This window comes from Artemia franciscana, chromosome 7 (genome assembly GCF_032884065.1).
Source record: "Artemia franciscana chromosome 7, ASM3288406v1, whole genome shotgun sequence".
Lineage (NCBI taxonomy): Eukaryota > Metazoa > Arthropoda > Branchiopoda > Anostraca > Artemiidae > Artemia > Artemia franciscana.
Window position 1 is genome coordinate 8,053,123 of NC_088869.1, and position 23,325 is coordinate 8,076,447.

Sequence of the window (23,325 nt, forward strand, 5' to 3'; positions counted from 1 at the left end):
TGATAGAAGAGCATCGCCAAGTGCTGAAAACCATGTTGTGACCAAGATGGGCCCAGGATTGCACAAAGCCTCCAACTTACTGGAGGTCCCAGGGACTTCTTGCTGTCCGGTTCTAAGCCGGCTTAAGCGCTTCGGTGTAGACTTGAGAAGATATGTTGGTCCCCATCCTGCACTGGTATCCGGGATCACTGCTTTTCTTGAGGCCAAAATAATTTCAAAGATTTAAAGAACATGAAAATTGGAACTTGGAATGTTACGACGTTAAAAAATGACTATCGCATCGACATTTTGACTGACGAATTCAGACGGTTTGAACTGGATTTATTAGGAGTTTCAGAAACTCATATCCCAGGGGTAGGAAGCATGAAATTAGGTGACATAGAATTTGTTTACTCAGGAAGGAAGGATGGGGTACATAGACAGGGAGTAGGGCTCATGATGAATAAGGAAGCTGCTAAGTCTTGTTTAGGCTGGGAAGGTATTAATAATAGAATACTAATTGCTCATTTTATGACTAAAAAGTTTAGGGTATCAGTTATAGTAGTATATGCCCCCATTGAACCAACTGATGGAGATACTAGTGACTCAGATGAATTTTACTTACAGTTACAGGAGCAAATAGACAGGGTACCAGGTAGAAATATGGTGTTTTTGCTAGGAGATTTTAATGCCCAGGTTGGTAGAAATAGGGATAGATGGTATCCTAGCCTAGGTAATTTTGGTGTAGGAAAAGAAAACAGTAATGGCTATAGGCTTTTGCAATTTTGTAGGTATAACAACCTAGTTATAACCAATACGGTGTTTGGTCACAAAATGGCCCATAAGTTGACATGGTATTCACGTGATGGTAAGACAGCAAACCTTATTGATTATGTTATTGTAAACAGAAGACTAGCAGGATCAATACAAGATACTAGTGTGTATAGGAGTGCCGTTATTGATGTTAAAAGTAAAGATCACCATCTAGTAGTGTCTAAGGTTAATTTAAAGCTGAAATTTCGGAAGAGTAACTCCCTCCCGGAAAGTTATGATGTTGGTAGACTTCAGGATGAAAATTTGAGAAAAAAATTCCAGGAACAGTTGAGTACTAAACTTGAGGGTTTAAAATTTGACAATGTGGAAGATGGATGGAATAATTTCAGAAAAACAATTTGTGAAGTTGCTGATGGTGTCCTAGGGAAGAGTGCTAAGATAGCAACTAGGAATATTAGTGAAAAAGCTTTAGGTTTAATAGAGAGTAGAAGGGGTTTGTATAAGAATTATCTGAGCGATAGGTCGTATGAAAACAAAAGGAATGTAAAGAAAGTGGAGAAAGCATTAAAATATGAACTAAGGAGATGTGAAATGGAGGCGATGGATAAAATTGCTGAGGATCTGGAAGATGCAGCTAGACGGCATAATAGTAAAATATTATACTGGCATGTTAATAAATTGAAAGGGAGTAGCCGATCCGGACTAGTCCCAGTTAAAGATAGAAATGGGGTCACAATTAGTGATAAGGAAAAAGTTAAAGAAAGATGGGTGGAACATTTTGAGAATGTGCTAAACCGAGATACAGTTGCAGGAAAAGATATAGATGAAAATGAAAAAGTTTGTGATACCTTGGATGTGAAGGAAGATTTGTTTAGTGAGGAAGAATTAGCGACAGTACTAGAAGGATTAAAAAATAATAAGGCCCCAGGTGCTGATAGTATGATTAATGAGTTCCTTAAATATGGTGGCTCTGAGGTTAGGAATAAGCTACTGAAGATTATGAACATGATTTTTGAAAAAGGGGAAGTACCCAATGATTTTAGGAAAACCTTAATTAAACCACTGTATAAGAAAGGTGACAAGAGTGAATGTCGGAATTATCGAGGCATTAGTCTGGTCTCTGTAGGTAGCAAATTACTGAGTAATATGATACTTTTTAGACTGAGACATGCTGTAGACAAAGTTTTAAGGGAAGAACAATGCGGTTTTAGAAAAGGTAGAGGATGTGTCGACCATGTTTTCACTCTTAGGTTAATAATTGAGAAGTCCCTTCGTTGTCAAACACCTTTGGTCCTTAGTTTTATCGATTATGAGCAAGCTTTCGATTCTGTTGATAGAACAGCGTTAACAAAGGTCTTATCGTTATATGGTATACCAGAAAAATACATTAAAGTGATTTGCGCTATGTACGAGAATAATACTGCTGCGGTTAAGGTAGGAAATGAGGTTAGCAACTGGTTTTGTATTAAATCAGGAGTTAAGCAGGGTTGTGTTCTATCCCCCTTTATATGGATCATTTTGATGGACTTCGTCTTAAGGAGCACAGTAAAGGCAATTGGAGACCATGGAATCAAATGGGGAGGAAGAACGCTCCTGGACTTAGATTATGCTGATGATTTAAGCATATTAGATGAAAGTGTGAGCAAAATGAATGAATTTTTAGAGGTTTTACGAGTTCAGGGTGCTAAAATAGGCTTGAAAATTAATGTTAAGAAGACTAAGTCACTAAGGTTAGGAATAAGTGAAGATGAACAGGTGACCTTAGGTAACGAAAAGATTGATCAGGTTGGGAGCTTCAGTTACCTTGGTAGTATTATTAGTAAAGATGGTGGGAGCAGTGAAGATGTTAAAAGTAGAATAGCTAAAGCTCAGGGTTTTTTTTCACAGTTAAAAAAAGTTTGGAAGAATAGAAAGATAAGCCTACAAACCAAGATTAGAATATTGGAAGCTACAGTGATGACAGTGGTCAAATATGGCTCTGAAGCATGGACACTCCGAAAAGCAGATGAAAATTTACTAGATGTTTTCCAGAGAAATTGCCTACGGATTGTTCTGGGTACCCGGCTGACTGACCGTATTTCAAACAGTAGGTTGTACGAAAAGTGTGGTTCAATCCCGCTTTCTAGGGCTATAATGAAAGAAAGGTTGAGATGGCTAGGCCACGTTCTACGGATGAAGGATGACAGATTACCGAAGATTGTCCTTTTTGGCCAACCGTCTGGGGCTACACGGAAAGCAGGTCGTCCTTGTCTGGGTTGGGAGGATGTCATAAATAAGGATTTAAAGGAAATGGGAACTTCCTGGGAGGGTGTAAAGAGGGAGGCTTTAAATAGATTAGGTTGGAGGAGGAGCGTGCGTAGCTGTGTTGGCCTCAGGCGGCTTGGTGCTGCAGTGAGTTATTAGTAGTAGTAGTAGTAGTATTTGCAAGACCAACAAAATGTCGAAAGTGTAATGTGTTGTAATTTTTGGGGGAATTTATAGTACGTTCCTAATCACGATTTGTCTTCAAATCTTATAGGCTCATATCCTACTAAAATATAGATGTATAATATATAGATGAATAGATATATAATAAATAATATATAGAATAATATATATATAGATGTATATATGAATAATATATATATGAATAATATATAGATGCATATCTATATTTTTCTAAAATTTAGATGAAAAATACTTTTCTAATATTATTTATAGATCTATAGAAATATAGACTTATAGATGATATTATACTAATATTTATCTATAATTTAGATGAAAAATATAGATGAACACATATCTCGTAACTATAATAGATTGGAACAGCGCAAGGCCATGGGGGGTACCAACCCAAAGTTAGGTGCGCAAAGATTTAACAGCCAAAGATACAAACATTCAACGGGACAAATTTAAAAATTGAAACCAAAATTGACGAGTTCTATGAAGATCATAAAAAATGTGAAGAAAATCATAGAAGTCTGTATTTTTCTGGGGAGGGGGGGTCAGAAGGCTTCCAACCTTTTTATGTACCTCGGAACGATAATTACTCCTCATGGGTCTGGCGCAGGGCCGTATCCAGGAATTTTGTTCGGGAATGTGGGGTTATAATCCCCCAACCCCTCCCCACAATACAGCCTTGGTCTGGTGTTTGAATTAATTGCATTTCTCTGCGACTCTTGAATAGGTAGGCCAATATATCCAGAGTCGCATTTTTCTCAGAAACATTTTAGTTTGGGTCTTCAAACAGAGTTTAGGGTACAGTAGAAACATATATGGAAGTAGTTGCCTGTTTGGGTTATACACAATTTCAGACGTACTTTTGTGGGACGAAATGCGTTGACAGCTCTTTACAGAATTGCTTGTGAGCGGAAACTGGCTTGCATACCGAAAAAGCACTCAACCGCTACCCATCAGCCCAACAACATAATCTGCTGTGGAGAATTAAACCTTCCGAAATTTCAATTGCCATGTAAAGATCCAGAAACGCATTTCACATAGGATATCAATCATTGCCTAGCATGACTGAAGTCGCTCTTGATTGGTCAGTTAGTATTCATGAATGGTCACTGAAGACCAACTTTTGTTTCGAAAGTATAACAGTTTAAAATAGGGATGAAACATTTTAATCGACAATGAACAGATATAAAGAAATTTTTAACTGGATATTCCGAACACATATAAAGTGTATATGAACACTGCTGATAATGAACACTGTATATGTGTTCGAAATATCCAGTAAAAAAAAATATATATATCTGTTCACTGTCGATTAAAAGGTTTCATCCCTATTTTGAACTGTTATACTTTCGTCATGGAAAGGCAGTGTGGTCTTCGAAGTTATCAACTTTTGTTTCAGGGATGTACGCAGGCGTTGGGGGCCACTCACCCTGAATTGTATTGTTTTGAATGTGTGGGTACTTATTATTCGAATTATCAATTTTTTATTATTGCTCACCCCCCTGAAAGAATCCCTTCGTACATACCAGTATTGTTGAATTGAAGCCTTGAAGGCATTTCTAAATGGTGTTTCCATGAGAATGTTTTTTTTCTCTAATTATGAATTAGATAATAAATTAATGCAAATGATCAATTAGAGGATTAATTAATGCAATTAATTGTAGTATTGGAGCCCTCTTAAACGCTTGAAAAGGCAAATTATCATTTACGTTCTGTTGAAGACTAAATTCTGTGTTTAAATTGTAAAATGTGTCCAAGAATGAGAGCAACTAGGCCCCCTTCCACGCCCCTTTTTTCTCAAAATCGTCCGATCAAAATGTTGAGATAGCCATTTTGTTCAGCATAGTTGAAAGGCCGAATAAATATGCTTTTGGGAATATCACGACCTTCCCACAGCCCCTGGGAAAAGATCTTTTAAGTTATAAAATTTGCCCATTGTTTACGTGTAGTATTTGTTATTGGGAAGTATGCATACATTTTTAGGGTGGGGGCATTTGCTGCTGGTGGAATTTTCCACTGGGATTATTTTCGATGGGGAAGCATGTTTCCAGGGAGTGAATTTTTCGGGGGAATTTATCAGAATTTCCATACAAAATTCTTCTTATGTCTTGCTTTCTCACTGCCGACTCAACTTAACTCGAGGAGATGTAAAGCGTAGTTGTCTGGGGTAAATTTTCACAAGGATTGAATAGTCTAGAGAATAAATCCTTGGGGAGGAGGGATTCTTCCGTGGAGGAGCTGCCAGAATTTCCTGGCATTATTCAAAAAAGGATCAGAAATTAAATATAAAAACACAAGTTTTCAACTAAAACTAAGAAGCAACATTAAAACTTAAAAAACAGAAATTGATGCGGATATTATGCTACGTATATAATGATGCGTGTATCTCGCTCTTTACGATAAAGTTTAAATTCTCTACCGATTGCTTAAGAACGACTCTTGAAACACTGTGTTCGTTTAATTAGAATTATAAGAAGCCTTTTTTTAAAAAAAAGAACTTTTTTTGGCAAAAACTTCAGCGTAAAGAGCGGGGTGTTGTGGAGGAGTAACCCCCCTCATATACGGAATAATTTCTGTTCTTTTTCAGTTTTAATGTTGCTCCTTACTTTCAGTTGAAAAAATATGTTTTTGATTTAATTTATTATTAAAATCAAGTCTTTGTATTAGACATGAAGAGATTGAAAGGTATAATGCCCTCTGATCATTATTGTTATTGGGAAATGCATTAGCCTAGGTCTCAGAATTTACGATCAAATGAGCCATTTTCCAACTAACTATGATCACCCTTGCTATGTGATGAGGTCGGGAAAAAATAAGTAATTTGTGGGAAAAACATAGCTCTTTACTAAATGCGAAAACTATGTTAAACTGTTTAAGTGCACTCTGACAATGGGTAGCAAAATGAAATCCCTAATTCCTAAATTAAATAGGCCCGTAGTACAAATTTAATTAAAAGGGAAATTTGGCACCTCACCAATAAATTTCGGCCTTATTCGACTTTGAACAAGTAGTTGGTGAAAGAGAATCTGTCTTTCATGATTGTTGGACAGATAAAAAGAGAAAATGGATAAATAATTTATATAACAGAAAATGGAAGAGAATGAACATAGAATTCAAATTAGGATAAATTAGGATATGCACCATAATTAACAATCAACAGTCAAATTAGGATATGCACCATAAGGTGCATACACCCTATCATGTTTTTTTATTCATTTTTGTTCTCGTTTTAATTTTTTTTAGATGAGCATGTCTTTTGAAGGTAAAACACATATATATTTAAAGCAGCGGCAGTATGCCTTCCCAAAACCAATCATGCCAAACGATAGATGTCTCTGCAGTATCGAACGAAATAAATGCATGATGGACAGGTTGTATTTAGGGAAGGGTGTATGTTGGAATAGCCAACAAGGTATGTCCCCCAATTAAAACAGAAAAATATATAACAGCAGTTGCCAATAGAAGGAATTTTTATTAATACCCTAGAAATTGACGTTTTTCGAGCCTATGCCCACCCCCTTAGGAAATTTCCAACATCCTAGGGGAAACCTAAATTACTTGAAATGTCTTTACTTGTAATTGATTTGAGAAGCGTTTTCCTGAAAAGGTGCTTCAATGGAAAGTAAAGAGTGACATCAAACCTAAACGAGCCAAGATAAGTTGCATAATCAGTCAAACTTGAAAAAAAGAAAGAAATTATATGCAGGAGTAAATGTAACCTGGCAAAAACTTGAAAATAATGTATATCACTGTGAATGGGAAAATAATTACCAAAACGAACAGACACTGCCAAAAGCTTTTGATAATAATAAAGTAAAGCTTAAAACGAACAGTGATTGGGGTTACTGGTGGTTCAAGCCACCAAAAGGCTCAAATGTCATATGTGGTTCACTGAGGATGATTTGTGCTTAGAACAGTGTACTTTTTACTTATCAGAACGCATCCCTCTTTACTTAGTCAACACTGATGCGGCGGCCGCAACCATGATTGTTGTTTAACTATGATAACTGGCCTTTCTGTTTACGTGTTTTTTTGGGGGGTCCATCTTCTTCTAAGTGCCGTGTTGTCAAAAAACTTTTTTTTCGTAAATCGTGATTTTAAAGAATGAGCGATATTGTCTATAGGGTAGTAATTAAAAAGCAGGCACGATGATACTAACGATCACCTTTTTTTAAAGGATTGCCCTGAGGGTTCTTTGGATTTCCGGTCGGAACAGTGTGCAAGATATAACTCAGTTCCATTTGAAGGGAAATACTATGAGTAAGTACCCACCATCTGGTTTCTCGTTTCTTTTTATAATATTTTTTTCCTAATTGAGAATATTTTGGGATTTTTGTTTGAATTTACTTTGAACCGGAGCCATTCGTCAGGGAGAAGTGATAGTATATGTTCTCGTTCCTTTTTATTTCTTTTATTACTTTATATATTTATTGTTTATTTATTTGGTACTTGTATAATGTACCCCAGACCTAATGTTCTTCATCTAAGTAGAATCTGTTCCTCTGACGCTCAATCCTAATATACCTAAGTATGATAAAAATATACAGGTTTGGGCTATATATTTACACATTAGGGGGGGGGGGATAAACTATAGCGGGTCTGCATGCCTAGTGTGTTAGGAAAAATTATTATGAACATTATGTAGTAAGAATTGTTCTCTAACTTCACACTGACTAAACACTTTACCCTCGCCCCACCCCTCTAATGTGCAAATAAATAGCCCGAATCATATATTTTCCATCTATTCTGTCACTTATCTTTGTCTTCCCACTCTAAGCTGAAAGAAACTAACGAAAAAACCCGGTTGACAATGCGTCAATGAATGATCAAATTGAGTGGATGGGGGTATATCATACAAGCACCAATTTTTTTTTATTATTCACAATACTTCATCGAGTTTTTCTTTTATTTTCTTTAATTTTTTTTCCGTATAGCATCATTGGTACTTCCTTGTTATATACCACATACCCAAGAATTGAAGTTAGGTTAATCACAAGAAAATATACCAAAAAATGACGAAAGTATCATAGTGTAGAAAAAATTATGGAAACTACGACAAAGAATTATGGAAGGAGGGGAGGGGATGGGGGGTGGGCTGCCCATGCCGCATTATATTAAGTACGCCACCTAAACTAACCTAACCAAAATAACAGCTACATATTTAATTAAAATATAGCTACAATCTTGTTTCCTACCGAGCAGAAGCTAATTGTCTGGTTTGAAAACCGGTTATTGTCTCATGTTCGCGATATACATCCTCGAGTGTGTGCTATATAACAAGGAAATACTTCAACATTTATCCCTCTTTTATAGTCCTAGAATAACATTCTGAGGAACAATTTCTTAATGAGTTCTTAGGTTCTTTTACATATAAGATACAAGATCCTCGACAGCTTGAATTCCTTTGCACTTTCCAGACTTCCCTGTTGCTTGTAATCAACTTTTTCTCTTCCAACCAAATTCTTTTTCAACAAAAATTCCTCTCATTCTTGAAGGTTTAACCGCAAGGCTAGACGCGCAGGCTGTCATATAAAACCCCTAACTCGGCAGGTGCCTTTTCATTCTTTTTTATTTCTTAATAATTGACCCTGTCAAGCATATAAATATTTTGAACTACTAATAAAAAAGGATTTGAAGTGAACCTTTCTTTTCAGCTAGACTAAATCCAGGATTTTTATTCGGGGAAGGGGGTTCAAAGATATTAAAAAATGTATAAAAAATTTGTTTATATGCATTTTTGTTACATTTTAGGGGTCTATAAATAATTTAGAATGGGGGGTTCAAATTCCTCCAAAAGCTAAATAAAATAAACAGCTATTAGTTCTTTTACTCGGTTTAACGTTCAAACGTGTGAAGGGTAGGCTGAACGATAAAATACTTACACACCAACTGTATTTGTCAGTCTCTCTTTCAGTAAAACCCAAATAAACTTTAGCGTAAAGAGTGGGGATTGAAGGGAAAGGAACGGCCTTTCATATATTGGGTAATTTCTATTTAGTTCAAGTTTGACAAAAAAGTCATTCTTTTCAATAGCAATCCTCAAATTCAACAAGCACGTATTTGGAGTTTTATTATGATTAGTGAAAAACAGATTTTGTTGTTGCTTTTTAATGTCTTAACCAAGTGACATATAGTATTAACCAAGTGACATATAGCAATCGCAAATTTGCTACTTTAGGCACTTCCAGGTAAGCTAGGACGATGAAATTTGGCAAGCGTATCAGGGACCGGACAAGATTAAATTAGAAATAGTCGTTTTCCCGATTTGACCATCTGGGGGAGTGGGAGGCCGGTTAATTCGGAAAAAATGAAGTATTTTTACCTTATGAGCGGGTGATGGGATCTTAATGAAATTTGATATTTGGAATGATATTGTGTTTCAGAGCTCTTATTTCAAATCCCGACCGGATCTGATGACATTGGGGGAAGTTGGAGGGTAAACCTAAAATCTGGGAAAACACTTAGAGTGGAGGGATCGGGATGAAACTTGATGGGAAAAATAAGCACAAGTCCCAGATACATGATTGACATAATCGGAACGGATCCGCTCTCTTTGGGGTAGTTTGGGGGGGTAATTCTGAAAAATTAGAAAAAATGAGGTATTTTTAACTTACGAACGGTGATCGGATCTCAATGAAATTTAATATTTAGAAGGATATCGTGTCTTAGAGCTCTTATTTAATTCCTGACCGGATCTGGTGACAGTTGGGGGGATTTGGGAGGGGAAAACTAAAACTTTGAAAACACTTAGAGCGGAGGGATCGGGATGAAACTTGGTGGGAAAAATAAACACAAGTCCTAGATATATGATTGACATAAACGGAACGGATCCGCTCTCTTTGGGGTAGTTGGGGGGGGGGGGGTTATTTCTGAAAAATTAGAAAAAATTAGATATTTTTAGCTTACGAACGGGTGATCAGATCTCAATGAAATTTGATATTTAGAAGTATATCGTGTCTCAGAGCTCTTATTTTAAATCTCGACCGAATCTGGTGACATTTGGGGGGAGGTAGTTGGGAGGGGGAAACCGAAAACTTGGAAAACACTTAGAGTGGAGGGATCGGGATGAAACTTGGTGGGAAAAATAAGCACAAGTCCTAGATACATGATTGACATAACCGGAACGGATCCGCTCTCTTTGGGGTAGTTGGGGGAGGGGTTAATTCTGATAAATTAGAAAAAATGAGGTGTTTTTAACTTACGAACGGGTGATCGGATCATGTCCCAAAGCTCTTTCTTTAAATCCTTACCGGATCTGGTGACATTGGGGGAAGTTTGGGGGTGGGGGAACCTAAAATCACGGAAAACGCTTAGATTAGAGGGATCGGGATGAAACTTGGTGGGAAAAATAAGCAGAAGTCTTACATACGTAATTTACATAATTGGAACGGATCCGCTCTATTGGGGGGGGGGGTAATTCCGAAAAATAAGAAAAAATAACGTATTTGTAACTTACGAAAGAGTGACCAGATCTTAATGAAATTTGATATTTAGAAGGATCTTGTGCTTTAAAGTTCTAATTTCAAATTCCGACCAGATCCAGATCATAAGTCCGGACGACTTAATCCCCCATAGTCCCCGAGGGAACGGCTGCAAGTTATGAACTTTGCCCATTGTTTAAATATAGTACGGGTTATTGGTAAGTATACAGACGTTTTTGGGGGGTATCTCTTTTGATGGGGGGTCGGGGGGATTGGGTTACATGGGAGGATCTGTCCATGGAGGGATTTTTCATCCCTGCTTTCCCAGCTGAATATCCGGGCATTATTTAAAAAACGATCAGAAATTAAATAAAAAAAACAAGTTTAGTCAACTGAAAGTAAGGAGTAACAATAAAATATGAAACGAACAGAAATTATTACGTATATTAGAGGATTTGTCCCCTCGTCAGTACCTCGCTGTTTACGCAAAAGTACTTATAGTAATTTTAAAAGAGCTATTTATTCTGATTAAACGGCGTTTGTGGTTCAGGGGTCATTTTGAAGCAATTAGAACAAAATTCGAACTTTAATGTAAAAACCGAGGTATTGACGAGGGGACGAACCCCTCATATTACGTATATGAGGAATTTCACTCCCTCTTCAATACCTCGCTCTTTACGCTAAAGTTCAAATTTTGTGAAATAATGGCCGATATAATCAATAATTTGTTTGTGTTATTTTCCGGCCAATCTTAGCATTTATTTACACTTGATGCAGCTTCATAACTATGATTTTTATGTGATTACAAAAAAACAAGTTTTTCGAACTGCAAGTAAGGAGCGACATTAAAACTTAAAACGAACAGAATCTATTCCGTATATGAAAGGGGTTGTCCCCACATCAACGCCCCACTTTTTACGCTAAAGTTTGACTCTGTGACAACTCTACTTTTTAAACCAATTAAAAAACTTTAGCGTAAAGAGCGAGGTGTTGAGGAGGGGACAACCCCTTTCGTATACGGAACAATATCTATTCGTTTTAAGTTTTAATGTCGCTCCTTACTTGCAGTTAAAAAAAAACTTGGTTTTATATTTAATTTCTGAACGTTTTTGAATTAATGCATGCGAGGCCTAGTTGGTCTCCAATTTTTTGGTTACTTAAAAAGTCAACTAGAACTAAAATATTGCAGGCCTATTCAGAATTCAGTTCTTGTGTGTCTGAGTCCCTGGCTTTTAGGAGGGGGGTAGGCCCTCTCTCCTTAAACTTTGAGATTCTTAAGATTTTAATTATGTTTTCTTGTATTTTGCCTCGAAAAAAATCCAGTGTAACGTACCTGGTCAAAATTTTTTAGAGTGGATTTCCAAGATTTTGTTTTATGTACTTATGTATTATGTTCATTCGTAGTTGGATACCGTATACTCGTGCACCAAACAAGTGTGAGCTTAATTGTATGCCACGTGGTGAACGCTTCTACTACCGGCATAGATCTCGTGTTATAGATGGCACTCCCTGCGATGATGAAAAGGACGATATTTGTGTTGATGGGAATTGCTTGGTAAGTAATCGTTACTGTATGCTTAAGCACCGCCAATTTCTCTGCTACAGTTTGAATCACACTTTTCAAATCACAATTAAGCATCTTCAGAGTGCCGTTGTTTGCATGAAAGTAACTTATGCAGCAATTTAAAAGGTAGTACATGGGGCTTTTTGTCAAAGTGATGCTTATAGATCTCCGACTTAATTGAAATTTGTTCAATTATTTAGTTCAATCCTTTTTCCAGAGTATCAATATTCAGTGACTTCATTTAACGAAGTTATGAAGAGGGGAAATGTATTTTTCAGATCCACGGGGGGGGGGTAACTTTTCCTTTTTTCGATGGAAATACCAAAAAAACATTTTTTATGAAATTTTTTTTAATGAAATGCAAATTCTTCCCCCCCCCCCTGATTTCACATCAGCTTATTTGGTTCACAGAAAAATTAAAAGTTCGTTTTTTCCAAGATATGTTATATCTGCTTTTCTCGCAAACAAAAATAATTAGAATTTGGAAATAATCAAATATGCGTTTTTCTAATCGGTAGATAAGAAAAAGACGGTAATTAATAAAACTTGAAAAAAAATTATCTATCCTTTAGTCCTCTTGTTAATTGCATACTGTACAACATGCCACGCTTAGAATTACTATAGTCATAATATACAAAAGGAAGTTAGAATAAAATGCAATTTTTAACCAATACTATATGACAAAATGTATCTTCCAATAAGAACGAAAAATAGTTAGTAGGTAAAATTTTAAATCTCTATATTGGTAAGTATTGATTCCAATTCACCATTTTTCAATTATTCTTTCGAATTTTCAATAAGTCGCATAGGCTACCGTAGATTCTGCAATAATCAAAATTAAAGAATCATGGGTGATGAAAATGGGCGTGTTCCTGAAACATCAATAAAACCAAGATATGTCATTGCTTAAATTAAATTTTATCTACCGTAATTCAAAAAGTGGTATGTTAAAGAATACGACTTTTACAGGAGCTCAAGAAAACGAAAAAATACGCTTAGGGTTTTCCTTTTCTTATTAACAGATAGCTGGAGGATACAAGGAGGGTTCACCTTAACAACGAAATTCTTGCATCAAAAATTAAACACCAGCCGAAAATAATCCCATTTAGGGATCAGTAGTTATAATAATGAGATGTTATTGTCAGGGTAATGCAAATACACAAGGAGGCATCTCACATCCAGGATTTTTTTTGGGGAGGGGGATTGCAAAATAAAAAAATCGGAGGAGGGGAGGCTACGAAAGAAATAAAAACGCATCAATCGTTTGTTGATATTCATTTTGCTACATTTTTACGAGTCAGCCAATTTTTTTGTGGGGGGAGGGGTCAATCCCCCTAAGTAGTTTTTGGCAATATTGTATACTGATATCAATATATCGCTCCAAATATCGATATTGAATATCGAAACACAAATATCGATATCGAATATTGAAACGTAAATATTGATAAACATGTACCGTGATAAGTAACGTGACAGTCCCTGTGATTAAGCCACTAAAGAATCAAGTTTCTTTGTGGAGATGTTATTGTCAGGATAATGCAAATACACAAGGAGGCATCTCACATCCAGGATTTTTTTTGGGGGAGGGGGATTGCAAAATAAAAAAAAATCGGAGGAGGGGAGGCTACGAAAGAAATAAGAACGCATCAATCGTTTGTTGATATTCATTTTGCTACATTTTTACGAGTCAGCCAATTTTTTTTGTGGAGGGAGGGGTCAATCCCCCTAAGTAGTTTTTGGCAATATTGTATACTGATATCAATATATCGCTCCAAATATCGATATTGAATATCGAAACACATATATCGATATCGAATATTGAAACGTAAATATTGATAAACATGTACCGTGATAAGTAACGTGACAGTCCCTGTGATTAAGCCACTACAGAATCAAGTCTCTTTGTGGAGAACACGTGACTAAGTCTCTGTTGTCAATGCAAGGCAAGCTTCCTCAAAAGCTGTATCTCTTACGACTCTCTAGAGTTCCAGTATGGCGTTGTTAGTTCCAAGAAAAACTGATCCACTGGAAAAATGGGTTTCAGAACTACCTATACGAAGTTACAATAATAAACTGTGAGCAAGAAGCAACTTTGCGAAATATCAACCAAAACTTTAAACCACGGAATTTTGATAACAATAGATACAACAAATGAATTGACTTTTATACCAACTCCTGATATATAAAATTCATATAATCATAAAAATGTACGAGCCTGAGGAAATTTGTATTATTTTTTAGAAAGGGAGGGAACGCCCCTAAAAAGTTAATGCATCTTAATAAAAATCACACCATCGATTCGGCATATCAGACAACCATACTGTAAGGGTTTATAACTTCCGTCTTCGAAAATGTAAGATTTTGTAATTTTTGCCAGAGATCACGGATGCGTGTTTATTCGTTCTTTTTATGGCGCTTGATATCTACCAAGTGACATCACAAATTCTGTCGGCCTGTCGGTCCCGATTTTGCTAGTTTAGGGACTTTCAGATAAGCTAGGACGATGAAATTTGGCAGGCGTATCAGGGACCAGACCAGATGAAATTAGAAGTTGTTGTTTCCTCGATTCGACAATCGGGGGAGGGGGGAATGGTTGGACGGTTAATTCGAAAAAATTTGAAAAATTGAGGTTGTGAAATGGGTTGGATTCTCCCAAATGAATTGGGGGGAGTTGGATGGGGAAACCTAGAATCTTGGAAAACGCTTAGAGTGGAGGGATCGGATGAAACTTGGTGGAAAAATAAGCACAAGTCCTAGATACGTGATTGACATAACCGGAACGGATCCGCTCTCTCTGGGGGAGTTGGGGAGAGGGTTAGTTCTAAAAAATTAGAAAGAGGAGGTATTTTGGAAATGGCTTAGAGTGGAGAGATAGGGATGAAACCTGGTGGGAAGAATAAGCACATGTATAAGATACGTAACTGACATAACCGGACCGAATCCGATCTCTTTGGGGGAGTTGGGGGGGGGGGGTAATTCGGAGAAATTAGAAAAAATGAGATATTTTTAACTTAAAAACGGGTGATCAGATCTTAATGACATTTGATATTGAGAAAGACCTTGTGCTTCAGAGCTTTTATTTTAAATCCAGATCTGGTGACATTGGGGGGAGTTGGAGGGGAAACCGAGAAATGGTGGAAAACGTGAAAATTGAGGTATCTTTATCTTACGATCGGGTGATCGGATCTAACTGAAACTTGATATGTAGAAAGATCTTATGTCTCAGATGCTTCATTTTTGATTCGAATCAGATCTGGGGTCTTAGGGGTTGGAGGGAAGAAACAGAAATCTTGGAAACTGGAAATCTTGGAAAACGCTTAGAGTGGAGAGATCGGGATGAAACTTGATAGTAAGAATAATTACAAATTATAGATACTTGATTCACATATTTGGAACGAATCCGTTCTCTTTGGGTTAGCTGGGGGTTGTTAATTTGGGAAAATTAGAAAAATTGAGGTATTTTCAACTTAAGACCAGGTGACCGGATCTGAATGAAATCCGGTATTTAGAAGGAACTACCAGATATGTTGACATTGGAGGATTTGGAGGGGGAAACCGGAAATCTTGGAAAACACTTAAAGCGGAGAGACCGGTATGAAACTTGGTGGGTAGAATAAGCAAATGTCGTAGATGCGTGATTGACGCAACCGTATTGGATCCGCTCTCTTTGGGGGAGTTAGGGGTTGGGGTCCAGTGCTTTGGTGAGTTTGGTGCTTCTGGACATGGTAGGGCGATAAAAATTGGTAGGCGTGTCAAGAAGCTGCACAAATTGACTTGATAAAGTCGTTTTCCCCGATCTGACCTTCTGGGGGGCTGAAGGGAGAGGAAAAATTAGAAAAAATGAGGCATTTTGAACTTGGCTCTTCTGGCATCGTCACAAGTGCCATATGAGCTCTTAGCTCTTGTTTTTCTTGTTTTATGACCAACTGTCATATAAGAACGGGAGGAGGCTCACTCGAACGGAAATTACAGTTCTAGTTCCTTATTTCGTGTCCAAAACGACTGGAAGGCAACTGGATTTCCACCTCCCTTCGATGCTCTCTTTTTCCCAGAATTCTCTTGAGGAGGGAAGTTTCCGGGAAAGAACTTTTAAAGGGGAACTATACACGGGATAATTTACCGTAGTTCTAATACGAAAGGATTTTCCAGGCAGAATTGTCCACAATAAGTTTTTTGGGGGAATTAGTCTAGGAAATTAGTCTAAGTTTTTGAGGTGTTTTTTTGTGTAGGGGATGATAGGGGATGAGGGAATTTACAAGGGTGGAAATTTCCAAAGGGAAATTTTCTTGGGAGGGGAGGGATTTCCATGGAGAGAAACGGCAGATTTTCTGACATTATTCGAAAAACAATTAGAAACTATATAAAAATACAAATTTGTTCAACTAAAAGTAAGGAACAATATTAAACCTTAAAATGAAATTATCCCGTATATGTGGGCAAGTACCCTCCTCAATACATCGCTCTTTATGCTATTTTTAACTTTTTGTCCCAATTATTTAAGAACAGCTCATAAAATACAAGATCCATCTAACCAGAGTAAGGAGATTGTTAAAATACAAAAAGAAGAGATAGGAAGAGAGAGTTTGTGAGGAGGGATTATCCCCCTCATATACGCAAATGGTTATATTTCTTTGTTTTAATGCTGCTTCTTACTTTCAGTTGATTTTTTTTTTTTTTTAATCACTGAAAGGCTGAACCAATTTTCAGGGGGAAATATTGACATGTTACCGATTTGAGCAGCCAAAAATAACCAGTAGGTTATTTTTCTTAATCCTGAGCCCGAGTAATTCTAAATCAGGGTTTTTGCGATATTCATTCATGTAATACAAGTTTTTTGTATTTATTCGAAATTTGGAAAAAATGTGCAAAATACTCTTTAATTACTATTTTCGCTATTGAATTTTGCCAAAACCTAAAGGCAATCTAAGCAAAAAAAACAGATCAGAAATATTAAATTTCGAAAGCAAAAATATCGATATATCGTTTAATCAAATTATAACCCAACAACAGAATTTTCAGCTCTTATTGTTTTTCTGAAGAGGGGAGTGGGCATAACGTTTACTGAACACTTTGTCTCAGGTTGATGTTTATAATCCACTTTTTTAAATGAAATGTGTATAATCAGTTGCATCAATCCTTGTTTCTAAATATAATTAAAAAATTCTTCTTTTTGTCAAGATGGGTTCAACCTCCTTTGTTTAATTACAGAAATAGTTGTAATTTGAGACGGATTAATTTTTTTCTGATGTAGTGCAGCAAGAGTTTTCTGATCTTGTTACAATATATATATATATATATATATATATATATATATATATATATATATATATATATATATATATATATATATATATATATATATATATATTATATATATATATTATATATATATATATATATATATATATATATATATATATATATATATATATATATATATATATATATATATATATATATATATATATATATATATATATAGCGGTCGTCATTTGTATCCCGGTGTCCTGGTCTGTATATACATTCGTTTTTTAGTTTTGTTTTTCTCCTTTATTTTTTTCCTTTTTTCTTTTTTTCTTTTTTAGTTTATTTAGATTTTTAGATTTTTTAGTTTTTTTATTAGTTTTTAGTTTTTTTGTAGTTTTTTACCATTTTTTTAGTTTTTTTAGTTTTTTTTTTTACTTATGTCCTGGTCGTCATTTATACTCCCTGTGTCCCGGTCGTCATTTGTGTCTCGGTGCTTTGTTGATTGCTAATTTATATTATATTTATATTTTTTATATTTATTAATATTTTTTTAGTTTTCTTTTTCTCTTATTTTTCAGTTTTTTCCTTTTTTTAGTTTTTTCTTTTTTAGTTTTTAGTTTTTTTTGTTTTTTACCTTTTTTTAATTTTTTTAGTTTTTTTAGTTTTTTAGCTTTTTTAGTTTTTTTTATTAGTTTTTAGTTTTTTTTTTTAGTTTTTGCCTTTTTTTAGTTTTTTCAGTTTTTTTTAGTTTTTAGTTTTTCACCTTTTTTTAGTTTTTTTTAGTTTTTTTAGTTTTTTTTTCTTTTTAGTTTTTTTTTGTAGTTTTTACCTTTTTTAGTTTTTTTTCTTCTTTTGTATTAGTGTGAAATAATTCAGACGTCATATGCGGACAAACACGACGTCACTCGACAGACAGACAGACAGACATAACCCACAAACAACTTATTTTTATATATATTTATTCATATTTTTTTAGTTTTCTTTTTCTCTTTTATTTTTCAGTTTTTTTCCTTTTTTTTAGTTTTTTTCTTTTTTAGTTTTTAGTTTTTTTTAGTTTTTTACCTTTTTTTAGTTTTTTTTTAGTTTTTTTTAGTTTTTTAGCTTTTTTAGTTTTTTTATTAGTTTTTATTTTTTTTTGTAGTTTTTGCCTTTTTTTATTTTTTTCAGTTTTTTTTTAGTTATTAGATTTTTACCTTTTTTTAGTTTTTTTTTAGTTTTTTAGCTTTTTTAGTTTTTTTTCTTTTTAGTTTTTTTTTGTAGTTTTTACCTTTTTTAGTTTTTTTCTTCTTTTGTATTAGTGTGAAATAATTCAGACGTCATATGCGGACAAACATGACGTCACCTGATCCACAGATCCACACACAGACAACTTATTTATATATATATATATATATATATATATATATATATATATATATATATATATATATATATATATATATATATATATATATATATATATATATATATATATGTATGTATATATATATAATGTCCTCAGGTGATTTTCAAGGGAAGGGGAACAAATAGTGAAAAAAAATAATTGGATAATTTGAATATGAAGTGGTCATAATTTGGGGAAAATTTGGGATTTCAGGTGGAAGCAAAGCCTTCGGTCCTCATGGGGGCATCCCTTCCCATGGCTACATCTAGAAGTAGGGCTAGAATGTAGTTAAACTGGAGGTGAATATTAAAAATCCAATAAGTAGAAATTTTCTGAATGCAATGCAGTAAGAATTATATTATCATAATGTGTTCAGAACTGTTGCAACTGTACTGTTGCCCCTAATATAAAATCATGATTCTGTTTATAGGAAGGGGACTGCCTACTGTTGTTCTTTGTTGTCCTGCTATGAAATTGGATGATTTGAATTATGACCCCTCCCCCAAAAAAAGGTTTTTAAAAACACTATTCTGTATATCTAATTGTGTAATGTCCTTCCTTTTTAAAACCTATCATTGCAACGTTAAATATGCTTTGGTGTGCTTATAAGATTTCAAGCTTTGTCTTATTTTAACCATGTGCAGCTAACAATAATATATTCCGATACAGAGACAGTCGGAACTGCCACTTCTTTTAAGCCACGACCCTGACAATGGTCTTCCAAGGGATGAAGATTCTCAAAAACAGGTATTTACCAAGTCATTTTGGGATGGCGCATGCAAGGACGGTGATGGTCTTCTAGGAATGAAATAGCTCTTGTTTTAACACTTTTTTTCTTTGTTTATTTAGCTGTTGTCTTAATAATCGTACAAATACATATATTAACTACTAATATACGTCTTAAATGCACTGGTTCGTATGAATATTCAGTCGCGACAAAAAACGAAAAAAAACCGCTATAGTAATCAAGATGAGTAAAAAAGAACTAACGAAAGTAAACTGAATTGTCAATATACGCTTATATAAATTCCTGGAAATCTCTGCAATTTAAGATTTTGCTTAACAGTAAATTTTTTCAACCTTATAATTGTAAAAACAAAATGTTAAAATTCTAGTCATATATTATATTATAGCCTACTATAAATAACGTACTTTACTATATGTTATTCCATATACAACTTATTTAACTATTATGTAAATAAGTATTTTAATATAACTCATGCTAGCCAAAATTTGCATCAGTATCTACATTCCATACAGGATTCATAAGCCTATTACTAGTTTTAACTGAATAATGTAACAAGCTTCTGTAAAATTTAAAAACATGACCTGCTGATCTGTATTCCTGTTAAGAATCATCTTTAAATTTTTCGCGCATGCTTCAGCTCCATAAATAATTTTAATGGGGTAGGGAAGCGATAGTCAAGAAAATAATGTTCTCCATATACTTGTTCCCCATAACTACAAATGTCCCTGCTTTTAACACTTTAAAATTAGATTATTCCCTATTTGGAGTTTACTGAAAAAGAGGCGTATTTTTTTGCAATTTTCTACGCAATTACTTTAGTGAACTGTATCCGCCTATTTCTTAGAAATGTGAATGCTCCTGCCTTTAACACTTTAAAATTGGATTGCACCCTATTTGGACACTATTTGTAATTTTTTGTAGCATACTGATTGTTGAATAGTTTAGAGCATCGGACAGGGCTTGGGGGATAATTAAATATAAAAAACAAGTTTTTTCAACTGAAAGTAAGGAGGAACATTAAAACTTAAGATGAACAAAAATTATTACGTGTATGAGGAGTTCTCCCCCTAGTCAATTGTTGAATAGTTTTGAACATCGGGTAGTGCTTGTTGGATAATTAAATATAAAAAAAAAGTTTTTTTCAACTGAAAGTAAGGAGCGACATTAAAACGTAAAACGAACAAAATTATTAAGTATATGAAGGGTTATCCCCCTAGTCAATACCTCGCTCTTTGCGCTAAAGTAGGAATTTTGTTCTAATTCTATAAGAATGACCCCTGAATTACAAAGGCCATTTCATTAGAATAAATAGCTCCTTTGAAAGTACAAAAAAAAAACTTTAGCGTAAAGAGTGAGGCATTGACTAGGGGGAGAACCCCCTCATATACGTAATAATTTCCGTTTGTGTTAAGTTTTAATGTTGCTCCTCACTGTCACTTCCAGTTTTTTTATTATTCAATTTCTGATCGTTTTTTGAATAATGCTGAGAAATCCGGCACCCCCTTGATAGAAATGTCCCATCCCCGAAGAAAAATTTCTCCATGGAAAGATCCTTCTACGTCAATACCTCGGTGGGGCCTCTCTCTCAAGTCAATACCTCGCTATTTACGCTAAAGTTCGAATTTTGTTCCAATTCTTTGAAAATGACCCCCTGAATCACAAAGGCTGTTTAATTAGAATAAATAGGTCTTTTGAAAGTACTAAAAAAAACTTTAGCGTAAAGATCGAGGTATTGCCTAGGGGTAGAACCCCCTGATATACTTAATAATTTCTATTCGTTTGAAGTTTTAATGATAATGCGTTTTAAGGTTTAATGATAATTTTTAGACAATGCTGGGAAATCAGGCTCCACCTTCATAGAAATGTCCCTCCCCCCATAGAAGATACTCCCACGTAGCCCCTCCCTCGACCCCAACCGAAGAAATCCCCTTGAGAACGTCTGCATGTTTCCCAATAGCCAATGCTATATGTAAACAATGGGCAAAGTTCATAACTTGCAGCCCTTCCCCCTGGGACTGTGGGGGATGAAGGCTCCTTACAGACATAGTTATTAGATTTTTCGACTATGCTAAGCAAAATGGCTATCTCAAAATTTTTATCGTGTGAATTTAGGAAAAATGAGCGTGGGAGGGGGCCTAGCTTCCCTCCAATTTTTTTCACCGAAGAGGGGTACTATAACTTTTAATTTCCTTTCGAATGAGCCCTCCTGCAATATTCTAGCACTTCTGGGTCGACGTGATCATCCCTGGGAAGAAATAAACAACAACAAATAAACACGCATCCATAATCCTTCCCCTGGCAAAAATACAAAAATCCACATTTTTTCAGATAGGAGCTTGAAACTTCTACAGTAAGGTTCTCTGATACGCTGAATCTGATGGTATGATTTTCATTAAGATTCTATGACTTTTAGGGCGTGTTTCCCCCTTTTTTTGAAAATAATAAGGCAAAGTTTTCCTCGTAACTTTCGATGGGTAAAACTAAACTTGACGAAACCTATATATGTGAAATCAGCATAATTTTTTTGATGTATCAATTGGTGTCAAAATTCTGTTTTAGAGATTCGGTTACTATAGAGTCGAGTCGCTCCTTACTTGCAGTTCGTTACCACGAACTGTTTCATAGCACATTAGAAAATAGACGAGAAAATGCTTGTAGTATTCTGCTTATTTCAATTTGTAGTAGTTCAGTATGGATTTAGTGTTTGTTGAATAATAATGCTTTAGAAAATATGCAACAAAATTCTTGTGATGTTGCTTATCTCAGTATGTTGAAGTTCCGTATGTATGTAGTATTTGTTGAATAATAACACATTAGAAAGTATAGAACAAATTGCTTGTACTATTTTGCTTGTTTTAGTATTTAGTTGTTAAGTATGTATATAGTGCTTGTTGAATAATAGAACATTAGCAAATAGACAACAAAATGCTTGAAGTATTTCGCTTCTTTCAATGTTTAGCATTTTCGTATGTATCTAATCTTTGTTGGATAATCAAACAGTTCGTGGTAACAAACTGTAGTAAGAAGCGACCCGGCTCAATAGTAACCGAAACTTTGAAAAACAGAATTTTGATACCCTGGTTACATAAAAAGAATCATATTTTTATGCTGATTTAAATATATAAGTTTCATCAAGTTTAGTCTTACCCATCAAAAGTTGCGATCCTGAGAAAATTTGCCTTATTTTAGAAAATAGGGGGAAACACCGTCTAAAAGGTATAATATCTTAACGGAAATGACACCATCAGATTCAGCGTATTAGAGAACCCTACTATAGAAGTTTCAAGCTCCTATCTACAAAAATGTGGAATTTTGTATTTTTTGCCAGAAGACAGATCACGGATGCGTGTATATTTATTTTTTTTCCGGGGGTGATCGTAAAAAAACAAGCTTTTTCAACTGAAAGTAAGGAACGACATTAAAGCTTAAAACGAACAGAAATTATTACATATATGAAAAAGGCTATTCCCTCCTCAACGTCTCTTTCTTTACGCTGTTTTATTTTTTAAACGTCCCCGTGTCCCCGATCTTTTTTTTTGTTTACAAAAGTTGAACTGTGACAAAGAGTCAAACTTAAGCGTAAAGAGCAGGGCGTTGAGGAGGGGACAGCCTCTGTCATATACGGAATAATTTCTGCTCGTTTTAAGTTTTAATGTCGCTACTTACTGTCAGTTGAATTTTTTTTTATTTAATAACACTTTAGGAATCAGGCAACAAAGTACTCGTATTATTTTGCTTTTTCCTGTAAGTAGTAGTTCAGTATGTTTAT

At 34.9% G+C, this 23,325-nt stretch overlaps 1 protein-coding gene across 1 annotated transcript in view; it reads left to right on the plus strand.

The window, feature by feature from the left end:
• Positions 1 to 23,325, plus strand: part of LOC136028800 (papilin-like) — a 387,506-nt gene that overhangs the window by 77,495 nt on the left and 286,686 nt on the right. Inside the window, exons 5-7 of the mRNA XM_065706703.1 lie at positions 7,370 to 7,452; positions 12,018 to 12,168; positions 19,478 to 19,555. Of these exons, the coding sequence (XP_065562775.1) occupies positions 7,370 to 7,452; positions 12,018 to 12,168; positions 19,478 to 19,555 (312 nt within the window). The remainder of the gene's footprint in view (positions 1 to 7,369; positions 7,453 to 12,017; positions 12,169 to 19,477; positions 19,556 to 23,325) is intronic.